Source organism: Trichechus manatus, unplaced genomic scaffold (assembly GCF_000243295.1).
Source record: "Trichechus manatus latirostris isolate Lorelei unplaced genomic scaffold, TriManLat1.0 scaffold00016, whole genome shotgun sequence".
Classification (NCBI taxonomy): Eukaryota; Metazoa; Chordata; class Mammalia; order Sirenia; family Trichechidae; genus Trichechus; species Trichechus manatus.
In genome coordinates this window covers 5,007,081-5,030,123 of record NW_004443952.1, presented here as the reverse complement: position 1 = coordinate 5,030,123, position 23,043 = coordinate 5,007,081, and the positions used below count along the sequence as shown (strand labels likewise).

Sequence of the window (23,043 nt, the reverse complement as noted above, 5' to 3'; positions counted from 1 at the left end):
TGCCTTGTGACCTGGGTCAGGTCTCTCTCCACCAGGCCTAGAACCACATATCCATGGTCTGGGAAGACTCATATCTGTTCCGATGGGACTAATGGCTCTTTCTCCGAGAGCCTTAGCACCTAGGACATGAAGCCACGAATGACACTGTTGTCACTGATCCTTTCTTGCTGTCTTCTCCACAGCATGTGAGCTCTCTGAGGACAGAAACCACATAATGTTCTCCTTTCAACTCCACCAGCCCTTCACACAACAGTAAAAAAATAAAATAAAACATCATTGCCACCAAGTCGATTCCTACTCATAGTGACCCTAGACGACAGAGTAGAACTGCCCCATAGGGTTTCCAAGGAGCGGCTGGTGGATTCGAACTGCCGACCTTTTGGTTAGCAGCCGTAGCTTTTAACCACTGCGCCACCTAGCAGCACCCTCAAATAATTTTTTTTCCTGTTTTAGAAACAGATGAGAGCCAAATATCCATAAGAATTAGACGGGGAATAATGGGGACTTTTGTCAACTCAACCAGGATTTTTTTTCTCCTCCAGAGGAAAATTATAGTTCATAGTAGGTGTTTTTGTAAAGGCTTTCTGATTGTGACCAGCAAAGCTGTACTTGGGCCAGCCCAAAGGCATGAGGTTGAAGTGGAGCTCTTAAAAACAAGCATCAGGCAGAATAAGCTCATACACCCTGAGGGGTTGTCTCTGGCTCATCCTTCACCCTCTCTCACCCTGTTCATCTGACACTTTGGATTTTAACCACCTGCCTTCCTTCCAGTTCTCACCTCCCCTAGACCTCATTGCTTCTCACCCAGTCTCTAGAGACAACTTCCTAACTTGCTTCCTCCAGCCCTGTCCCATCTCCAATCTCCTATTGGTATTTTATCCAGAGTGATCTTCCTAAAGTATGTAAGTCTGACGATTACTGAGCAGCAGGCTTAAGACCCTTTAATAGCTCCTTTACCCTCACGATAAAGTCCACACTTCTTAGCCTGGTACCAGAGGTCCTTTATGATTTGAGCCCTGCCAACCTCTTCAGCCTCATCACCCAAATTTACTCCGTTGCATCATGAACACTTGCATATGGTTTATAAATTTGCCATGCTTCTCTGTTCCTCCATAACTTTCCACGTATGACTCCCTCTCTCTGGGAAAGCCTTTCTACATCTCTCATTTTCATTTAACAGACTCCAGTTCATCCTTTAAAACTCAACTAAAACTTCACCCTTTATGGCAAGCTTTCACGGGGCCAAGAAGCATTCTCTCCTACGAGCTCTCATACCAGTGACTATATTTTATTGTGAGCTCCATGGAAGCAGGGACAATGTTTTGTTCACCTCTGGGTTCTAGTGCTTTACAGAGAGTAGACACTCATAAAGTAACAGAATGAATGAACACCAGTGTATACAAGACGTCACAGTTGAGTGGATTCTTGGAGAATAAATGTACTTTGGATAAGGAAAGAAAGGCTGGAGGAGGGCATCCCGGCTACCAAAAATTTCCTTATTCCACCAATCTTTCTTCTATAGCTCATAATCTGTATGATGTTATAGAACCAGTCCACCAATTTTAATTGTCCTGTGGCAAAGTAGTTTGTGTACACATCTGGTTCCTCCTAGTAAAACAGGGAGTCCTTTAGGGCAGACACAGTGTATCATTCCTCATTCCTCTGTGAGTCCCTTATAGGGCTTAAAAAAGCCAATTGCCATGGAGTCAACCCCAACTCATGGCGACCCCATGTGTGTCAGAGTTAACTGTGCTCCATAGCATTTTCAAAGGAGATCGTCAGGCCTTTCTTCTGAGGTGTCTCTGAGTGGACTTGAACATCCAACCTTTCCACCAGCAGCCAAACTTATTAACCATTTGCACCACCCATGGACTCCTTACAGTGCTTAACCAAACCAAACTCGTTGCTGTCGAGTCAATTCCGACTCATAGCAATCCTATAGGACAGAGTAGAACTGTCTCATAGGGTTTCCAAAGAGCAGTTGGTGGATTCAAACTGCTGACCTTTTGGTTAGCAGCCGAGCTCTTAACCACTGCACTACCAGGGCTCCTTATAGTGCTTAGCAGGAGGGAATACAGATCTGAAGTCAGAAAACACCTGCTTTCAAATAGCAATTGTGCCACTTACTCCCTCAGTGCCCTTGGACAACCTACTGAAATTCTATGAGCCTTTATTTCTTTATCTCTAAAATGAGGAAAATAAAAGTGCCTGCTTCATAAGACTGTAGTTATGATTAAATGTAATATTGCATGTATTCACTTATTTATCCAATAAGTACTTATTGAGTGTTCTCTACATGTGGGCTGCTGACTATACAGAAATAAACAAAACAGATGCCCCCTTTACCCTCATAGACTGTCTAGTCCAGTCTAACAGGGGAGGCAGGCATTAATACACAAGTAAACATGCTGTTGCAAAGTGTGATCATTGCAACAAAGGACAGGGATGGGGGAACACACTTTAGATATTTAGATTATGAGTCCAGGGGATGCCTTTCCCGGGAAGTAACTTTTAGGCTGAGACCTGAAGGATGAATAGGCGTGAACCAAGGGAAGAGTGGGCAAGAGGATGCAGCATGTGCCACGACCTGGTGAGGACGAGAGCGCCCGCTCTGGTGGGTGGCAGGCTCACTAAATGGTAATGTAACTTCTGCGGAGGCCGTGTAGGTCAATGATTAGAAAGGAGCTTGGGCTCTGGAGCCAGACTGTCTGGGTTCGAACCCTGGCTCTGCCATGGATTAGCTGTGTGACTTTAAGCAAATTTCTTCTTTAAGCTTTGGTTTTTTCACCTGTAAAACAGGGATAATAAAACACTGTTCTCATTGAGTTACTGAGTGGATTGAATGACTTAACACACGTAAAATATTTAGAGCATTGCCTGGCATGTTGAAAGCACTGTTTAAATAACAGCCACTAATATCATTGATCATTTTATTTGTACTCAGAAGTATTTGTATGGATTTTCTTACAAAGGAGAAGGCAAAGGCCTTGCCTGAATAAAACTCATTAAAGCTAAGGACTGAAGAAGAATAGGAAATACTGGGATGCTGTCTATTAAAAGTGTCAGGGACACTTTGCCTCTCTATAAATTTGTCTAATCCTGGCCTCTAGTGTTGGAACACTTTGTGATGTCCCTTGAGATGCCTCCAGGGGCCTCCCCTTGGCCTGCCATTGGTTGTCTAGATTTGGACAAGGGTATTGAGATTCCTGGAAGAAAGTAATTACTCCAAGACTACATACTAGTCAAAAATTCACAGAATTAAAACAAAAACAAACAAACAAAAAACATCTGGGGGGTTATCTTGGCTTTTTTTTTTTTTTAATAAGATGTTTTTGTTGATTTAGTATCCATCTAGAAGCCAGCAAAATTGCTGTTTATTTACTCTGTAGCTTCTGAGTGTCTTCCTTGCTCCTGCTCTCGCTCTCTCCCCTCTCCCTGTTACAGATACGATTAAGAAAGATCTATTTAATGGTATTAAGTTACTACACACGTTGGAGGAGAGGTTTCTGGGGGCATGCCTGTGATAAGGGTGAGACAAGTTGGATACAGTCGTGGGAGTCAGGCAGGCAGCTCACCCACCACCAACCTCTCCACAAGGGAGACAGCTCCCTGGCCTCCTTGCTTGTTTTAATCTGTGAATGTTTCCCAGAAAGAAATAGTAGCTTCTCCTTTTTCTGGCAGGGGTGCCTGATGAAACTCCCTGAAAACAGGGCCTCTCCCTCCCCTTCAGGCTGGCCTCACACATGCTAATGCAAATCAGCTCTGACCCAGCCAGGGGTCTTCAGGAAGGCTGCCAGGAGCTTTAGAACAAACATGCAAAGAATGTTATTTCATTTCTGGCATCCTGGGGAAAGAGGGACAGCGAGAGGGAAGCTGGGCAGTGAAGGGGGGTGGGGTGGCGTGAGAGGATAAATATGAATGCTTATGGCAGGCAACAAGCTTAGAGCAAATGGAAAGGATGAGAGAAAATTAACATGAATAAAGAGCCTACTAGATGTCAGAAACTGACATATGGATAATCAGAAAACTAACCCTGTTGCTGTCAGGTAGATTCCAAATCATAGCTACCCTATAGGACACAGTAGAACTGTCCCATAGGGCCTCCAAGGAGTAGCTGGTGGATTTGAACTGCCAACCTCTTTGGTTAGCAGGTGAGCTCTTATCCATTGTACCAGGGCTCCAAAATAACCAGTGGTTATCGAGTTTTTGTGTATATACTATAATACCCACTGCTGTCAAGTTGATTCTGACTCATAGTGACCGATTAGGGTTTCCAAGGCTGTAAATCTCTATGGAAGCAGATTGCCACATCTTTCTCCCAAGGAACTGCTGGTGTTTCAAACTTCTGACCTTTCAGTTGGTAGGCAGTCAAGTGCTTTAGCCACTGCACCACCAGGGCTGACAGATGGATTATTTTATTTAAATTTCACATGCACATTTTGAGTAGAATGTGTTACTTCCGGTTTTTGGCCTCAAGAAAAGGCCCGAGGTCTCAAAAGCTAAATGAGTTTTTAAAGGTCACTCAGCTATGAAATAGTAGAGCCAAGATCTGAACCCAGATTATTTTATTCCAAATATCATGCTACATCTTCTCACTGAGGCTGGCTCGTTGGTTGCCATTTGATATATTCCCAAAGAAAATTGTAAGCACGACAACCCCATATCCTCTCCTTTTCTCCATCATCCTGCCATTGTTCTAATTCCAGATCCATCATCTCTTACCAGTATTAGTATAACAGCCTCCTAACTAGCCCTGGTGGCACAATGGTTAAACGCTCTGGCTACTAACTGAAAGCTTGTTGGTTCAAACCCACCCAGCTGCTCTGCAGGAGAAAGACCTGGTGATCTGCTCCCCCCAAGATTATAGCATAGGAAACCGTATGGGGCAGTTCTACTCTGTCATATGGGGTCACAATGAGTTGAAATCGACTCAACAGCACCTAAACAAACAACAACTAATCTCCCTACCTCCAGTCTCTCCCATTCCAAACCATACTCCATCCATCAGACACAGTGATCATTCTAAAACCCAAACATGGCCTTCTCAATGCTGCTCAAAACCTGTCAATATTTCTTAGCTTGCATCACAAAGCCTTGCATGTGCCACCTCTCCAATTTCATGTAGAATATGTTTCAACAATCCTAAATTTTTGTTTTCCCATGAGGTCCCTTCAAGTTCACACCTCTTTGCCTTTGTTTCAGCTGTTCTCTCTGCCTGTGATGCAATTACTTCCCCAATCCTAAATGTTCAGTGCTATCCATTCTTCCAGTTCCAATGCACCTCCTCAAAGGTACAATGGCTGTTAGAGATTACAACCTCCTCGAAACTCGCATGCCTTTATTGTCTCTATAGGGACAAATTACACTCTAACCCCAGGAGAATTAGCTGCTTACAATTTTGTACCCAACACTGGGCAAAGCTCTTTCAATTTAAGTCATAGGATTTCAAATTCCAGCTTGACCGCTACCTTAAAAAGGAACACAAGCGTGGCCTCTGGAGCTAGAAAGCCTGTGTTAGAATCATGGTTCTGCCACTTCCTAATTGGGTGACCTTGGGCAAGCCAGTTAGCCTTTTGGTCTTAGTTTTCTTATCTGTAAAAAGGGGATACCATGGTATCTATCATTGTTGTTGTGTGCCGTCAAGTCAATTCTGACTCAAAGCGACCTTATAAGACAAAGTAGGACTGCCCATAGGGTTTCCAAGGCTATAATCTTTACAAGGGAGCCCTGGTGGTGTAATGGTTAAGAAACTTGGCTGCTAACCAAAAGGTTGGCAGTTGAAATCCACTAGCCACCCCCTGGAAACTCTATGGGACAGTTCTACTCTGTCCTATATAAGGTCTCTGTGAGTCCCAATCAACTTGATGGCAATGGGGTTTTTAATCTTTACAGGAGCAAATAGCCAGGTCTTTTCTCCCACAGAGCCGCTGGTGGGTTCGAACCACCAACTTTTGGGTTAGCAGCAGAGTGCTTAACTATTGCACCACCAGAGCTCCGTACTTGCCTTAAACCAAAAAAAAACGAACAAACCCATTGCTGTCGAGTTGATTCTGACTCATAGTGATCCTACAGGACATAATAGAACTGCCCCATAGGGTTTCCAAGGAGCAGCTGGTGGATTCAAACGGCTGACCTTTTTGTTAGCAGCCATAGCTCTTAACCACTGCGCCACCAGGGCTCTGTACCTATCTTAGAGAGTATCATATTGTGAGGATTCAAAGAGTTAGTGGATGTAAAGGTTTTAGCACAATGCCTAGCACGTAGTAAGAGCTTGGTAAATGGTCGATGTTGATAGTGACTGGCAGTCAGAGATCATGCTGTCACTACATCCTCAGTTAATATCTACAAATGTTTACATGAAAGACTGACTCCATCCATTCACCCTGCAATACCTATTACTGAGCTTTAGCATTTAATGAATTGAGCACCTTCTGCCTGCGAGGCCATATGTTAGGGATTCATAGCTTCTAAAACCTCTACTAACCATAGATCACTGACAGTCTTGGTTTTCTATGATCATGAGAACTATATTAGGGAGGGGTTCAAGGAACAGTAGGAGAACAAAAGACGAAGAGAAGGCACATCTTATGTCATATGTTTGGGGGAAAATGACCCCAAATTGGCCATATCTCATGTCCAAAGGGCTCCTGGGAAATGCTCAGGGAGAACAGAGAAATACGAGCAATAGCACAGTGGGCAGGGCAATCAGCCAATCATGAGGCCCCTTCATGATCATCCATAATGAAGACCTACTGAAGAAACGTCTTGTATGTACTTGATATATACTTGGCAATGAACACCTACTATGTGCTGGGCACTCTGTGCTTGGGAGATTTTCATGTGTTAACTATTCTATATTTGTTTCATAATAAAACTCTAATGTAGGAAGTAGCAATAACCCCATTTCACAGATGTCGAATTGAGAGCCATGGAAAATAACTGTCTTGTACTGCCAGATAGTGCCTGAGATTTGAATTGATCCTAGGACAATCTAATTCAAAACCCCAGGCTCTTAGCATCTAACACCTAAGAGAATCCATGTATGTGGATGCTTGGATCTGGAGCAAGAGAATACCAGGTTGGCTACTGGGAAGTCAAGACCTTGGCTCAACCCAGCTCTGACATTGGCTCTCAGGGTGATCTAGAGCAGACCCCCTCCACTCCCTGGGCTTCAGTTTCTCCTACAAAAAGGGAAGGTTTGGGTCAATGATGTCTGAGGCCCCAAGCTCTATTATTCTGTGTTTCAAATATGAAAGCAGAACAAGGTTGTTGGTGGATGGGGGAGTCTGTCTCTAGCGGAAAGGAGAACAGAGCAGGAAGAAAAATACCAGAAGTCTGGATTTTGTCTCACCTCTGACTCTCTACACATAATTAATTGTGATCCCCTGCAGTCTAACACCTTTCCAGTGATGACCTCAAGACTGCTAATGCAACAGCCTCTTTCACAGATGGAGGTGTGGGTGTGGGTGTGGGGGAGAAGGCCAGTCAGAGCCCAGTGATGAACACACAGCCGAGATGACAGGAGGAGGGAAAAGCTGGCGGGCCTAACCCCTAGCCCTCCCCATTCCTATCTTCAGGTGTTCCCCAGGTCCTAGATGTCAAAGCAGAAAGTGACTTCTCCACCCAAATGCATTGTAACTAGGAGGAAATTGAGATTAAGAAAGCAGAAGCTCTTAGCCCAAGACCCCAGGCAGATGGGCAGCAAAGTGGTCCAGAACCTAGGTGGGGCTTGTCATCTCACCCCAGGAACATCTCCACACACTGAGCTGTGTCTGTGTTTCCTCCAAACAAAGTGATCCGAAGGTAGAAGTAGGTGGTCACAGCCTCCTGGTAAGAGCCCTGAATCAGGTGTCAAAAACCCTTATGTGTTAGATCCTGGCTGTGCTTTGATGATGAAAACTATACACCTCTTGGAACCTTAGCTTCCTACTATACACTGAGAGTTTCCTGTCAATGTACTGCTGCAACCTTTTTTGAATGATCTTCAGCAAAATTTTACTTGCATGTTATATTAATGATATTGTTCAGTAATTTCCACATTCTGTTGGATCACCTTTCTTTGAAATGGGCACAGATACGGATCTCTTCCAGTCAATTGGCCAGGTAGCTTTTTTCCAAATTTCTTGGCATAGATAAGTGGGCACTTCCAGTATTGCATCCGTTTGTTGAAACATCTCAATTGGTATTCCGTCAATTCTTGGAGACTTATTTTTCACCAGTGCCTTCAGTGCAGCTTGGGCCTCTTCCTTTAGTACCATTGGTTCTTGATCATATCCTGAGACAGTTGAACAATGAACAATTTTTTTTTGTTACAGTGACTCTGTATATTCCTTTCATCTTCTTTTGATGCTTCCCTTGTCATTCAATATTTTGCCCATAGAATTCTTCAGTGCTGCAACTTGAGGCTTGATTTTTTTTCTTCAGTTCTTTCAGCTTGAGAAATGCCTAGCATGTTCGTCCCTTTTGGCTTTGTAACTCCAGGTCTTTGCACATTTCATCATAATCCTTTACTTTGACTTCTTGAGCTGCCCTTTGAAATCTTCTGTTCAGCTGTTTAACTTCATTGTTTCTTCCATTTCTTTAGCTGCTCTGTGTTCAAGAGCAAGTTTCAGAGTCTCTTCTGATACCCATTTTGGTCTTTTCTTTCTTCTCTGTCTTTTTAATGACCTTTTGCTTTTGTCATATATGATGACCTTAATGTCATCCCACAAGTCCTCTGGTCTTCAGTCATTAGTGTTTAAGGCATCAAGTCTATTCTTGAGATGGTCTCTAAATTCAGGTGGGATATACTGAAGGTCATACTTTGGCTCTAGTGTACTTGTTTTCATTTTCTTCGGCTTCAATGTGAACTTGCATATGAGCAATTGATGGTCTGTTCCACAGTCAGCCCCTGGCCTTGTTCTGGCTGATAATATTGAGCTTTTCCATCATCTCTTTCCACAGATGTAGTCAGTTTGATTCCTGTGTATTCCATCTGGGGAGGTCCCTTTGTACAATCGCCGTTTATGTTGGTGGAATAAAGGTACTTCCAATAAATAAGTTGTTGATCTTGCAAAATTTTTTTATGTGATCTCACTGGTTTCTGTCACCAAGGCCATATTTTTCAACTACCAATTCTCCCTCTTTGTTTCCAACTTCTGCATTCCAATCACTAGTAATTATCAATGCATCTTGATTGCATGTTTGATCAATTGCATACTGAAGAAGTAGATAAAAATCTTCAATTTCTTCTTTACTGACATTAGTGATTTGTGCATAAATTTGAATAATAGTCATATTAATTGGTCTTCCTTGTAGGCAAATGGATATTATCCTATCACTGACAGCGTTGTGCTTCAGGTTAGATCTTGAAATGTTCTTTTTCATGATGAACGTGTTGCCATTCCTCTTCAATTTGTCATTCCCAACATAGTAGACCATATGATTGTCTGATTCAAACTGGGCAATATCAGTCCATTTCAGCTCACTAATGCCTAGGATATTGATCTTTATGCATTCCATTTCATATTTGAGAACTCCCAATTATCCTAGATTCATACTTCATATATTCCACGTTCTGATTATTAATGGATGTTTGCAGCTGTTTCTTCTCATTTTGAGTTGTGCAACATCAGCAAATGAAGGTCCTGATAGCTTTACTCCATCCATGTCATTAAAGTCGACTCTACTTTGAGGAGGCAGCACTCCCCTAGTCGTATTTTGAGTGCCTTCCAACCTGAGGGGCTCATCTTCCAGCACTATATCAGACAATGTTCTGCTGCTATTCATAAGGTTTTCACTGGCCGATTTTTTTAGAAGTAGATTGCAGGTCTTTCTTCTTAGTCTGTCTTAGTCTGGAAGTTCCACTGAAACCAGTCCACCATGGGTGACCCTGCTGATATTTGAAATACTAGTGGCATAGCTTCCAGTGTCATAGCAACACACAAGCCACCACAGTATGACAAACTGACAGATGAGTGGCGGTGGCCTAGATTAGAGAATCCAAATTAACAACCTTCAGGTTAATTCTGACCTACAAATTTGGTATATTTGATCAATTTTAAATTGGTTGCTAAACCCGTTGCTGTTGAGTCAATTCTGACTCATAGCAACGCTATAGGACAGAGTAGAACTACCCTATAGAGTTTCCAAGGAGCACCTGGTGGATTCCAACTGCCAAGCTTTTTGGTTAGCAGCTGTAGCACTTAACCACTATGCTACCAGGGTTTGCATTTACTAATTAGATTTCACTTAAACATCTAGATTTTGGCTTGAGGATTTGTCAGCACTGTATCTGCATTCCGACATGATCACGATTAGCTGGAGCTGAGTATCTTTCATTCCATTTCTAGTTTGCCACTGTCTCCACTACTCCCCATTATCCAGCATCTGGCCACCTTGATCATCGACATCACTTGCAAGCTCCCCCTTGCAAATCACAGCTGAGGATTTCTGCAGTCTCCATCAGCTCCCCTGCCCCTCACATGAGGCATCGACTACCCCCTGAGATTGCCAGCCCTTTGAGGGCCAGATATTGGAATGCTTTCTGATAGTGAGGTGATGGTATCTGTCTCCCTTGCAGCCTTTGCCCCCCAGTTCTGTTCTTTGGGATCATGGTGGACACATCTGTGCCCTCTGACCCTGCATAGGTCTACAGAGGGCTGAAGACAGTGGGTCCATCCTCCTATGTCTCTCTCAACCTGAATAAACCATCCAGGTCACTCAAATGTTCCTCAGGAACATCATTTCTATAGCTTTCAGTGACCTGCTTCCTCTCCTCTGAGCATCATTCAGATACTTGGTCTTCTCCTTGCAAGTCAAATCCTCTCTGCAGCCATAAAACTCGCACAGGCCATTCCCTTCCTTGAAGCCTTCCCATGACTCCTCTTGGAGCCCTAACTGGGTGGCAAGGCTCTCACTGCCCCTCATCCTCCACAGCTACAATCTCTGGTGCACTGTGTTTTCTCTGGTCTCTCAGGCTTCTCACAATCTGTCCCCTGCCTGAAACAGTCTTTACCCCTCCTTATCCCTCCTCAGGAAGACTTTGCAGGAGTGCATCCACTAGCTGGGTCAGTGGTCCTTCCGTGGCGTTCCCATAGCCCTTGGGCTTTCCTGTCAGAGCATGGGGTAAAGGGGCGTATAACTGCCTAGTCCCTTCTCTGTCTACTCCCACCATTGTGAGCTGCACAAGGGCAGAGACCATGTTTGGCTCAGTTAGTTCTACATCCCAAGAGCCTAGCTTAGTGTGAGGCACATCATAGGTATCCAACACATCACACGGCCTTTTCCTGAGCACTTTGCCTACAGTCAGTTATGAAAAATAGGAAAATAGCTGTTTCTGGATGCTTCCAGAATTGCTGTTTCTGGATGTTTCCAGAACTGAGCTGAGGCCATGCTGCTCTACTTTGACCCAACTCATGTACCATTCAGGGCACTACTCACTGGGTCCCCAAATGTGTCAGGACTCCACTTTTCCCCTTAACCCACACCAAATGGCCTCTCTGCCTCTGAACACAACTCAGCCTGTTCTCCACACCATGGTCAAAGTTATCACCACAAAACACAGGTTAAAATACACCCTGTCCTGCCTCAAAAGCCTTTCCTGGCTCCCACTGCCTGCAGGATAAAATCTGGCTCCTCCACTGGGCATTCAAGGCCTAGCCCACCAGTGCAGCCTCAGCTCCATCCCTCCATCCTCCACGAGTTCGCAGGAGCAGTCTGTACCCTGTCCCTCTGGAGCCCTGGCTTGCCTCCCATTCCTGGATGAAATCCTGACGCAGTTTGGGGAAAGAAACAGCCTGCCTGAGAGTCCTCAGCAGGTTTGAGGAGCCTCACTGTCTGTCAGCTAAAAAACAGCGTTATTTTTCCTCTACAAGTCTCTCTTGGCTTTGGACACACTGCTGTATTTGCTTCTGGCTTGAGAACAGCTCTTCCCCCCTCTGAGGCCCCAACGGTGCACTTTGGAGAGGTCAGCATGACCTGATGCTAGATAGAACTGAATTGCTAGGCTGCCCTCCTGGCCCCTACCCCCAGACCAATAGGATAGGGCACCACAGCCAGAGAAAGTTTACATTCCACCTGAGTTTGGGGACATCCCAGGAGGGGACATCACTGGCGGCTCACGTCAGAGCCAGAAAATAGGCACAGACCCTTGTACTAAGACAGGGTGGGGAGGGGGGAAATGCATAAGACAATGGAAGAAGGGAGATCCTGGGGTCAAGCAAGACAGACTGAGAAACACAAGGAGAAAGAGACAGAGATACAAACACAATGAGAGCAAGTATAAGAGAGGTACACCCAGGCACCAAAAGACAGGGATAGACGGGCACGAAAGAGAAGAGAGGGAAAAGAAGAAAAGAATCCGACAGAAACAATAAAGAAATGGATAAACGGGGAAAGAAGAGGAGAGATGTTGGAAAAATGGGAAGGAAACAAGAAAGGAAGGAAGGAGAGAAAGACAATGAAGGATGGGGGGTGGAGAAAGGAGGGAAGACAAGACAAAAAAAGGGAATGAGAAAGATGCAGTGAGAAGGAAAAGCCAGAGAGAGCAGGACAGGAACTCTGTCGGGCCCCTCCTGGCTTCTTTCCCTGACGTGTCCTGGATCAACCTTGGGCTGCAGCCTTAGCACGCGTTGGTCTGGCGGCTGCAGGCCAGGCCCCTGGTCAGCATGGAAGGCTTCCTCTGTGCACATCTCCGTTCTTATAGGAGCTGAAAGGCCCCTCTGAAGTTTGTCGGGCCATGTCTCAGACTTGGCTTAAGGGGCACACTGAACAGATTGGGTCACTGAAGCTGAAAGCAAGTACCTAGCCTTACGCTGAATGCAGTTCCTTCATCTGGACTCAGATCCTTGCCTGCCCCGTTGCCAGGGGCTTGGTCCAGTCTCCTAGTCTCCATCATCTCCTGAGATGCACAGCTCCAGATTCGTGAGAAGGCCCTGTGAGATGGCCCCATTCCATCTTTCTTCTTCAAATGGAGAAAATAGGGCCTCAAAGTGGAAACAACTTGCCCAAGGCTACATAGCCCCTTAGGGCCAGAGGCAGGATAGCCCCCAGGTTTCTGGCCTTCTACGGTCTGGCACCCCCTATCGTCTGGCGAAGACTTTTGAATGCCATCCCTGGAGGGCTCCTGATAACTTTCATGCTGTTTCCAGTAAATTCTGAGCTGATTCTTGGCACGAGGAGAAGAAATGAAGAGGGTAGGGTAGGAATGTAAATAAAGGAAAACACTGGGATTTCATCTAATGTATAATTACAGTATCTATGGCGGTGGCCCTGGCTGCTTCTGCGACGTGCTGCCCAAGCTGTGCTTGAGAAGGAGGTGTCCTGGGGGGCTGTGGGGAGCCCAGCAATGCTCCATCCAAGGTTCCAAGCCTCTTGGCCTTTTGGAATAGTGTCCTTGGACCAGAAGCCTGGACTTGTTTGCAGAAATACACAGGAGTCTGGAGACTCTGGGAAACAACTTAGCCGAGAGCTGGGGATCAGGGGAATTTCAAAAATGACATTGGACGTATGTCTCCAGGGAGGAACAGGGTCTTCATACAGAGTCAGCATTCAACTCTTTGTGTGGCACTGCAGGGACTCGAGGAATAGGACAAAGTTTGGAGGTCAGTGATAGCCAAGTCAGCTTTGGGTGTGACAACTAAAAATCCGTTTTCTATGTTGTTTCCAACCCATCTGGGGGTGGCTCTTTGCACCAAAAATCCCTTTCCAGAGCTTCCACCCTACCCCCATCACCATTTATACGTGTCCAATTCTTCTTATAATCTAATGTGATGATTATGAGTTCATGTTCTGGAAATAAAGTGTCTAGGTTTGTATTTTGGCTGCTTCTCTGATTAGCTTTGTGGTCCTGGTTAAGTTACCTAACCTCTCTGTGCCTTAGTAGCTTCATCTGTTGGATGAGAATAATAGTAGCTGTCTTAGAGAACTGTTTTGAGGATAAAATTAGATGATAACTAGATAGATAGATATAGTATTAGACTTAGTCTGGCACTTAGAGGGTGTCCCTGAATATTTGCTGAGAAAATGAGTTAGAGGGTTAGAACATGAGTGAAGGGAAGAAATCAGTGTCTCCAGGATTTTTACATTGACTCGGGAATTTGTTTGAACCATTCAAGAAATATTTATTGGCTACTGATTGGTGTCAAGTACTGTTCTAGGCACCAGGGGTAAACAAGGCAAACACAGACCATGCTCTTATGCTGCTGACATTCTAGTGAAAGAAGACAGACAACAAACACCTAAGCAGATACAGCCTTAGTAAGTACCATAGAGAAAATAAAGTGGGTTTCAGTGGTCTGTGTACATAGCAGGAGGGATCTACTATAGATAGTGTGGTGCAGAAAGGCCTCTTTAATGAGATGACACTAAATCATGGATCTGAAGGATGACAAGAAACCAATCATGGGAAGAACCAGATGAAGGACATCCCAGGGAAAGGCAAGAGCAGAGGCAAAGTCCTTAGGAAGGACTGGCACATTCTATGCATGTGTGCCTGGAGAGTAATGATTAAAGGGGCCATTGTGAAGATGATGGCTTAACTTGCTCTCCTACTGAGATGCTGTGAACATACTGGTGTCAAGAAGACAACCCCAGGCTTAGGAAAAGTATGTAATTACTAAACTAATAGTAATAACAGTGGTTACTACTACTACTCCCACTATTTAGTAAGCGTTGACAATGAGCTAGATGCTATCTTGAGCTCTTCACGTTTCAATTCATTGAATCTTCACATTCCTATGAAACAGGTCGTATTATGATTCCATTTTACAGATGAAAAAACTGAGACAGAGAAAGGTGAAAAAACTTGCCCAAGGTCACACAGTGGATAGGTGTTAGAGTTAGGGTAAAAACCCACCTCTGTCTGATTTCAAAGGCCTAATTGAAAAATACTTGTGCATGGGTGCGGTGGGGGGTGGGGAAGGTGGATTCAAAGGAGCTAATTGTTCTTTCTCTCACTGCTCCTTGACAAACACAAACTTCAAAGCATCTTCTCATCTACTATCCAGTTTCTGCAACAACATAGGAAGTACGATTAATAACGTCATTTTCCAGATGAGAAAGATGAAGCATGAACTACCTCTCCTGAGATCCTTAGACTGGAATCTGGATCTTCTGGTCCCCAAACATCACACTCTTTCCTTTGAAAACAGTGTTGTTTGCAGTTAGAAAGCCCTCTTTCACCATACCCTCACCAGGTACTCCTGACAACTCCACATGCCTGAATAGACAAGAACATAGACAGCACTAGGGGTAGGGAGGTGACAGGGTTGCTAGAATCTGTTTGGATTCTAGTAGAATCCAGGCTCTATCCCTTCTTGTCATGTTACCTTTGGCAAAATGTTTACTCCCTTAGGCTTGGTTTTCTCATCTGTAAAAAAGGAAGATGATAATAATATAGCACTACAGCCATAGGGTTATGGGGAGGATTAAATGAGATAGCACTTGTAATATCCTTAGCATGGTTCCTGGCACATAGTGAACGTTCAATAAATTATCATTACTACTACTACTACTACTACTATTCAGAAAGGTCTGGAATCATTCAGAATCAGAACCTTGGTTTGGCATCTCCATCCCTAACTCAATGTGCAAGTTTTAGAGTGTTGTGGATTGAATTATGTCCCCCTAAAAATGTATCAATTTGGCTGGGCCATGATTCCCAGTATTGTGTGGTTGTTCTCCATTTTGTGATTGTAATTTTATGTTAAAGAGGATTAGGGTGAGATTGTAACACCACCCTTACCCAGGTCACATCCCTGATCCAATATATTGGGTGTGGCCTGCACCACCTTTTATCTTACAAGAGATAAAAGTAAAGGGAAGCTAGCAGAAAATTGGGAACCTCATACCACCAAGAAAGCAGTGCCAGGAGCAGAGCGCGTCCTTTGGACCTGAGGTTCCTGCACAAAGAAGCTCTCAGACAAAGGGAAGATTGATGACACAGACCTTCCTCCAGAGCCAACAGAGAAAGCGTTCTCTTGGAGCTGACGCCCTGAATTTGGACTTGTAGCCTACTGGACTGTGAGAGAACAAACTTCTGTTTGTTAAAGCCATCTACTTGTAGTATTTCTGTTATAGCAGCACTACATGACTAAGACATAGAGTCCTCTGAATTTAACCTTTCCATTACACAGATGAGAACATCAAGGCCAGAGGAGGGGGTGGGACTAGCTTAAGGTCATACTGAGAGCAAGTACCAGGCTTGCTGTCTGACTCCAGACCTCAGGCTCTTTCACAATATCCTCTCTTTTCCAGAGCCTTTGTTTTCCTTCTATACCTCCAACACTCCCACCCGTGCTAAGAAGGAGCCTCCCCCTTAAATATCTTGTCCCGCCTTGGATGCTGGTGGATGGCTGCAGTACCCAGACTCCCTTGGCATTCCCTTCATAGAGCTGAGGCCAGGGAGGTGAGCACAGACCTGGGGCAAGACTCCGAATGTGTGAGAATGCGCCCCCCCCCCCCCCAGGAATCGGCCCGGAGGCTGCTGGCATGTTTGCTCATGACCCTTTGGCAACCGTGCCATGATTAGAGAAAGTCAAGGAAATCAAGACAAGACAGAGGCTAATTTCCTTGGGTAATAGGAAATTAGGAAGCAGCTACCAGAAGGGTGTTAGGCCTCTGGCCAGGCAAGGGCATGGACCACGGGTGCCCAGCCTGGCCTGGCCCATCCACCCTGAGTGGGAACTCCTGCTCAGGGTCACCTTCGGACTCCAACAAGCCAAGGGAGCAGAAGCTGGCCCCACTGTTAGACCTTCTGGGGACCCTCTCCCTTTGCTGGTTTTTGTTTGTTTTTGTTCAAAAGCAAAACAAATGAAACAAACAAGGAAATTCAATTTAAACAGGGCCCATGTGCTGATGTTTCTGTTTGGTTACACCAGGGTGAGCTTAGGACAGAAAATCAGCCTTGACTTTCACTCCTCCGATTGGTCTCACCCTGCGGTGCTGCGTACAATTACACGGATGGAGGGGCTGCAAAAGCTGTTTGCCTTCTTAGGCGGGGTAGAGAGAAGGTGGGGTTGGAGGAGGGCCAGACAGAGAGAGAGAAGTGGGCAGGGGGACTAAAGTAAAATAAGAAAAAGGAGAGACTGAGATACATGTGCAGAAACAGAAATTAAGAGAATGACAAATAGAGGCCGAGAAAGGCAAAGAACGAATGATAGGAAGAATGAGAGGCAGACAAAGACAAAGAGGCATAACAGAAAATACTTATACAGAGAGGGGATAAAAGACAAAGAGCGAGAAGCAGAGAGGTCCCTGTAAGGCAAAACAAAAGTGAGAGAGACAAGAGGTTGAGAAGACGTGAGAAGAGATTAAATCCTATGGCAAAATTATGAAATCCCACAGCTCTCAAGCTGGAGGCGGGCACTAATGGTACCTCCATCTTAAAGATGCTGAAATTGAGGAACAGAGAGAGGATATGAATGCTTTACCCAAGGTCAAAGAGGCAGAGGTGGTGGTAGTGGGATTTCCTGGCTGAGAGAGTGGTCCTTCATGCCTGTGCCACCTAAATCCTTTCATCACACCTTCTCACAGCATGGACCGGGTTTGGCATCCAGTGGTGCTTAATTAAAACTTGGCTCTTTCTGAGCCTCCTCTCCTCTGGACTTACCCTCTCTTTTTATCCTATTTCTCCTCCAAAGATCTGAATGATCATTCTTTCCAGGGCTATGAGACCCCAACCTACGTCATAGGGACCAATTCCTCCAGGATTATCCTTGGAAGAAAAAGGCACTGATAACCAAGGACTGAGTCAGGGAGAAGGCAGTAGGAAAAAGAAGACTCTAACTAACATTTCCTGCAGACCTCCTATATGCCAAGCCTTCTGGTAAACCCTGTTTGTGGAGTTTCTCATTTAATCCCCCTTTTCCAGCAGAAGAAACTGTTGCATAGAACAGTGAAAAGTGATTTGCTCCGGGGTAAGTTATGAATAAGTATGTGGCAGAATCAGGATTTGCACCCAGCTCAACCTGACCCCAAACTCTGCCTTTTTGGCCCAGGAGGAAGAAAACAAATTTTAGTAAGGGGTGAGCAAGCAGAAAATGAGAAACCGCAAGAACTGACACTGGAACTATTTTAAAACTCGAGACTGAGTGGGTCAGACTTCATGGGAGGAGAGCCGCCAGTGGGATAAGAGACTGTTCCAAACAACACCCTGGCTCCTGGTCAGAGCGGCTCAGGTCCCAGGGCCATTAATAAAATCGATTTCAAAAAGAAAAAAGAAGTGCTCAGAGTTAGGGATAAGCACATTTCTAGGACCGATGATAAAAGGATGTTCCCCATTTCAAGAGGTGGGAAGGGAGGGTGGTTGTCAGGCAGTGAGGAAAAGAAGGGGTGGGGGAAATATTCATCACTTTTAAAGGATGGCAGTTGATTTGTCAGCTCTCAGTGGTAATTGCTTTTGGGGTTCCATAAAACATTTCATTGTGTCTACATAATGGGCCTGTAGGATTCCAGCCCAGCTAAAGCTAAGTCCCCACAATGTCACCCAGAGACAGGACCACTACTTGTCTCAGGGGATAGGAACCACCTGCCAGGGTTCTTCTCTGCTAGATGCCATCTCTCCCAGTGGTCAGAGAATGGGGGCAGGGGTGGGGATGGAGGCATTTGAAATTATTAATTACTACAACAAGGACAGCAACAGCAACAATGATAACAGTTCCTACTAGGAGCTCACCACTGAGCTCACCACTGTGCATTATCTCATCAAAGCCTCTTGGGGTCCCAGTGAGCCAGACACCATATTATTCCCATAGTCACTGAGGAGCAACTGGAGGCTCGATGGTTGAGAAACTCACTCAGTATCACACAGTTGGTAAGGGTCAGGGCAGGAATTTGAACCCAGGTCTGTCTGTCTCCAGTCTATGTTGTGTGACATATGAGGGACAGAGGAACCAGAGACTGCCATCAGGAAATGTTTCAACAATGCCATTTTCTCCATATAAGCATAGATTTTTAGAGTTGAAGGTGACCTTAGAGGCCTTCATCTACTAGCACACTTATATTTCACAGATGAGCTTAGTGATAAAGACGATGTAGAGTCACTCTCTCCGGGTCTGGGTCCCAATCCCTCCATTCACTATGAAGACTGTGTTAGTTGCCATTGAGTCGATTCCAACTCATAGTGACCCCATGTGACAGAGTAGAACTCCCCCAAGGGATTTTCTTGGCTGTGCTCATTATAGGAGCAGATCACCAGGTCTTTCTCCCACAGAGCTGCCAGGTAGGTTCGAACCTCCAACCTTTCGGTTAGCAACCTAGCGTTCAACCATTGTGCCACCAGGGATCCTTATGACAATTGTAGTTATTCTCTATGGCCTAAGGCACATACTACTTCCTCTGTGAAGTTTACCCAGATACTCCACTGCAACAGATCAGATAGCCTATTGTACTTCAGGGATTCCATTCATGGAGCACTTATTGCCCCAACTGCTTTTGATATTTTGTGGAAGATCAAACTTGGGCCCCAAGATCTCAGAGACAGTGGCAGAGTTAGGATCAGAAGACCCCATTCCCAGCCTATTGTGATCTTCTTGATTTTGGTGCATAAATGCAGAGGGTGTTACCAGTGAGCCTGAATATGTCTAGTGTTCAAAAAGGCACCAAGGTCTTTAGAAAAATAATCCTTCAGATAAAGAGAGGAAAGGAGAAATGAATATGTTTTGGGGGTGAAAGAGGTACATAGATTGTAAGGGATTAATATTTATTGAGCACGTACCTTGAGATATTGTGCTAAGGTGTTTCTTGTTTAATTCTCACACAACTCTACAATCTAGACTTTTATTATTCATGTTTTACAAAGGCTAAAACTGAGGCTTATGGAAGTAAACTGACTTATCTAAGGTCACATAATTAAAAATGTTAAAGCCATATTTGAATCCACAGTCTGTGGCCTAGGTTATAAGTTACCTGAGGACAGGAAATCTGTCTTAGTCACATTCATACTCAAAGTCCCTTGCACAGTATTGGGACATAGGAAATCCTCAGAAAATGCCTCTTGAATTGTTCAATGAGTGGTGAATGCATAAATAAAATGTGAATGAAAAAATTGACAAATGCATAAGTTACTGGATGATTGAGTATAAGAGTGGATGAAAAACTATATGGATGAATGTGATGGGTAGGAGGATGCATGGATGAATGGATGGATGGATGAATAAATGGATGGATGGATAAGTGCGGGAATAAATCACTTGGGTGTGTGAGTTAAAGAATGAATGAATGAGTTGAATAATTGGTGAATGAGAGTAAACTTCTTAACAACTGCAGCTTTTTAGATTCGTAAGGGAGGTGGCCTATGGTTTCATAATTAGGATGCATGAGAAGAGTTGGTCTGTAGAGCTATATATTATAGCTTGTAATGGCTGTACTCAGATGCAGCACCACTCATTAAGGTGGGAAACAAAAGAAAAATGAGTCCTGTTTCCCTTTTGAGACTGACAGATGAGTCTTAGAGTGACATACTGTTGCATCTCCAGAAGTTTGGAGGGAATGACTCCAACGCACTCTACAAGGAGAGATGATGGCATTATTTCCAAGGTACTGGCTGCATCTATTAATAACAAAAATATGCTAAATCTAATTTTTTTCAGAGGAGATAGCAAGGCAGAAAGAAAAGAACACCAAGCAGGGACTTCTGCTCAGCCCTCCTTGGTAACTTGCTGTGATCTTGAGCAAGCCACTTTCCCTCTCTGGGCTGCAAATTCTTCATCAGTAAGAGGAATAGTTTTGAGTTTCTGGCCTCCCTGGCCCTTCATCATTTGCCACTACACAGTTCTAAACCTTAGCATCTCAAGGTGCACACGTAGGCTGGCCAACAAAACCTTTGCTGGCCTGGACAGAATTACTCATGCCTTTCTTCCTACGCTTACAGTCATCCCGTCAGCTTCATGCTCCCCACACATCCAGCATGTCTTACTTGTAGAGACCGTCAGGTTCCAGACACTTGAAGATGACCGAGTAGATACTGACTTCAGGGATCTCTCCATGGCTTCGACCAGCTGCTACACAAGATGTGCCCAGGCCAGAGAGTAAGTCATCGGCAAAACTCAGGAATTCTCCTAGAGGGAGACAAAGAGAAATGAGCTCCCCAGCTCAGGCTTAGTGAAAAGACGTTCGTGCTGCCTCCAAACCCATCAAATGTCTGGATACTGTTGCCAGGAGGATTAGTGGACAGAAAAACCAAAGGATCTGAAAATGATGCAGATTATCATCTAGGCTCCCATGACTTTTGCTTACATTTAGGCCTTGGTTTTCTTATCTGTAAAGCAGAAATAGTAACACCTACCTTTATAAGATTATAGCAAGGCTCAAATGAGGCAAATTATTGTATAATAACAATGCATGAAATGGTAATAAAGCGATTGGGAATTGTGCTTTCTTTCTGAGTAACCATTCTGGCTTTGGTGCTGCCACCAATTATTTTTTAAATCCTCAAGCAAGGCCCTTCTTTGTCAGAATTGCACTTTCCTCTTTGTATAATGAAGAAGTTGAACTAGCTAAGGATATAAAATAGGTTTGGAGTTACATGGCCGCTCTTATTACTAGGTTCATAGAGTGTTATGTTGAGATGGACATAGAGACCCAGTTCAGCTAAGGAGAAAAGAGTGCCATGATTTGATAAGCAATAAAGGTCGTGGGTACAGGGAGGGAAATGGAAGGACACGTGTCACATAACCGTTATCCTTGAAGTCCATATTTATAAAAGTCAATCCTGTCATCAAATTTGAGGAAGCAGCTGCAGTTCACTAGCCAAGAGGACAAGTAAAGAAGACTAGAAAGAAGATTAAAAAGAATAACTGACTGTCTAGAATCTTGAGATCTAGTCTTAGCTCTGCTAAGAATTTGCTGTATAGATTTGGACAACAAAATGCCCATGTCTGCATCTTTGTTTTCTTTTCTGTAAAGTGAAGGTGATAGAATCACTATTAGGGTTTTATGAAAAAATTACATAAAAACATAGATGTGCACAAAGATTAAGTTATGAGGATAAATATAGCAATCCTATTTATATTAGCAAGAATTTAGAAACAACTAAATGTTCAACAATATAGAAATGGCAATACCAATTATAGTTCTGTGATGCAATGGGATATTTTATAGCCATTAAAAATAATATTGTGGAAGAATATGAAGTCATATGAAAGCATATTCATGACATGTCGTTAAGTTAAAAAAACAGATTACATTATTACAGACTAATCCAAATTTGGGTAGAAATTTTACATGTATATGTACTTAGAGAAAGAAGAAAAAATAGCAAATGCTTAATAGTGCTCTGTCTGGAGAGTAAGATATGGAGACTTTTTTCCCCTTATTTTTGCTTATCTCTATTTTTTAAATTATCTAAAATAAGCATACACTGCTTTGGTAACAAGGGAAAAAAATCAATAAAAATTACTTTAAAATAGATAAAGTAAATGAACCAGACTAAATGGCCTCTAAGTTCTCTTCCAATTCTAAAATTGGAAGAGTTAAGAGAAAAATTGACATGTGGGATATTTTATACCACACAGTATAAAATAATATGAGGCTTCCCAACTGTTGCTTCCTTGTTCGCCTTCATGCCTGATGTGGAGTCCCTCATACCATCTACTCACTTATACCCTCAGTAATACAGAAGAGGAGAATGTTCATTCAACTGTAACCTCTCCACCTGTAACAAGGGGTTAACAATAACTACTTACAGACTTGGAGTCCAGAAAGAAAGGCTAAGAGTCTAGAAAGACATTATTTTTCTAGAACCAGAAATTTTACTGGAAAATGAAGAGTAAATGAAACTTTTTTCATCACAAATTTTGGCATCCCCTATTTCTCCTTTCAGTCTCTTATGTCAGCTTCCCCCATAGAACAATCATAAATTAACACTGTCTCCCTTCCAATAGGTACCAATGCAGAGCAATGTAAGGCAGGGTGAAAAGTTAAGAGAAGAGGGGAAAAGACATGGGATTATTGACTGGATGATGTGAGAGCCTTGTTACACTTGGTTTCTCAGAATTCCAAGTCTGGCCGTTCATATTTGTTTTCTTTGAGCTTGGATCCATGTCTGTCTGCTTTTCAATTTGT

The 23,043-nt window shown here is 43.8% G+C and overlaps 1 protein-coding gene across 2 annotated transcripts in view; it reads right to left on the bottom strand.

The window, feature by feature from the left end:
• Positions 1-23,043, bottom strand: part of ASTN2 (astrotactin 2) — a 1,034,049-nt gene that overhangs the window by 51,015 nt on the left and 959,991 nt on the right. For both annotated transcript variants that reach the window (XM_004372122.1, XM_004372123.2), the window contains one exon: positions 20,897-21,038. In XM_004372122.1, the coding sequence (XP_004372179.1) occupies positions 20,897-21,038 (142 nt within the window). The remainder of the gene's footprint in view (positions 1-20,896; positions 21,039-23,043) is intronic.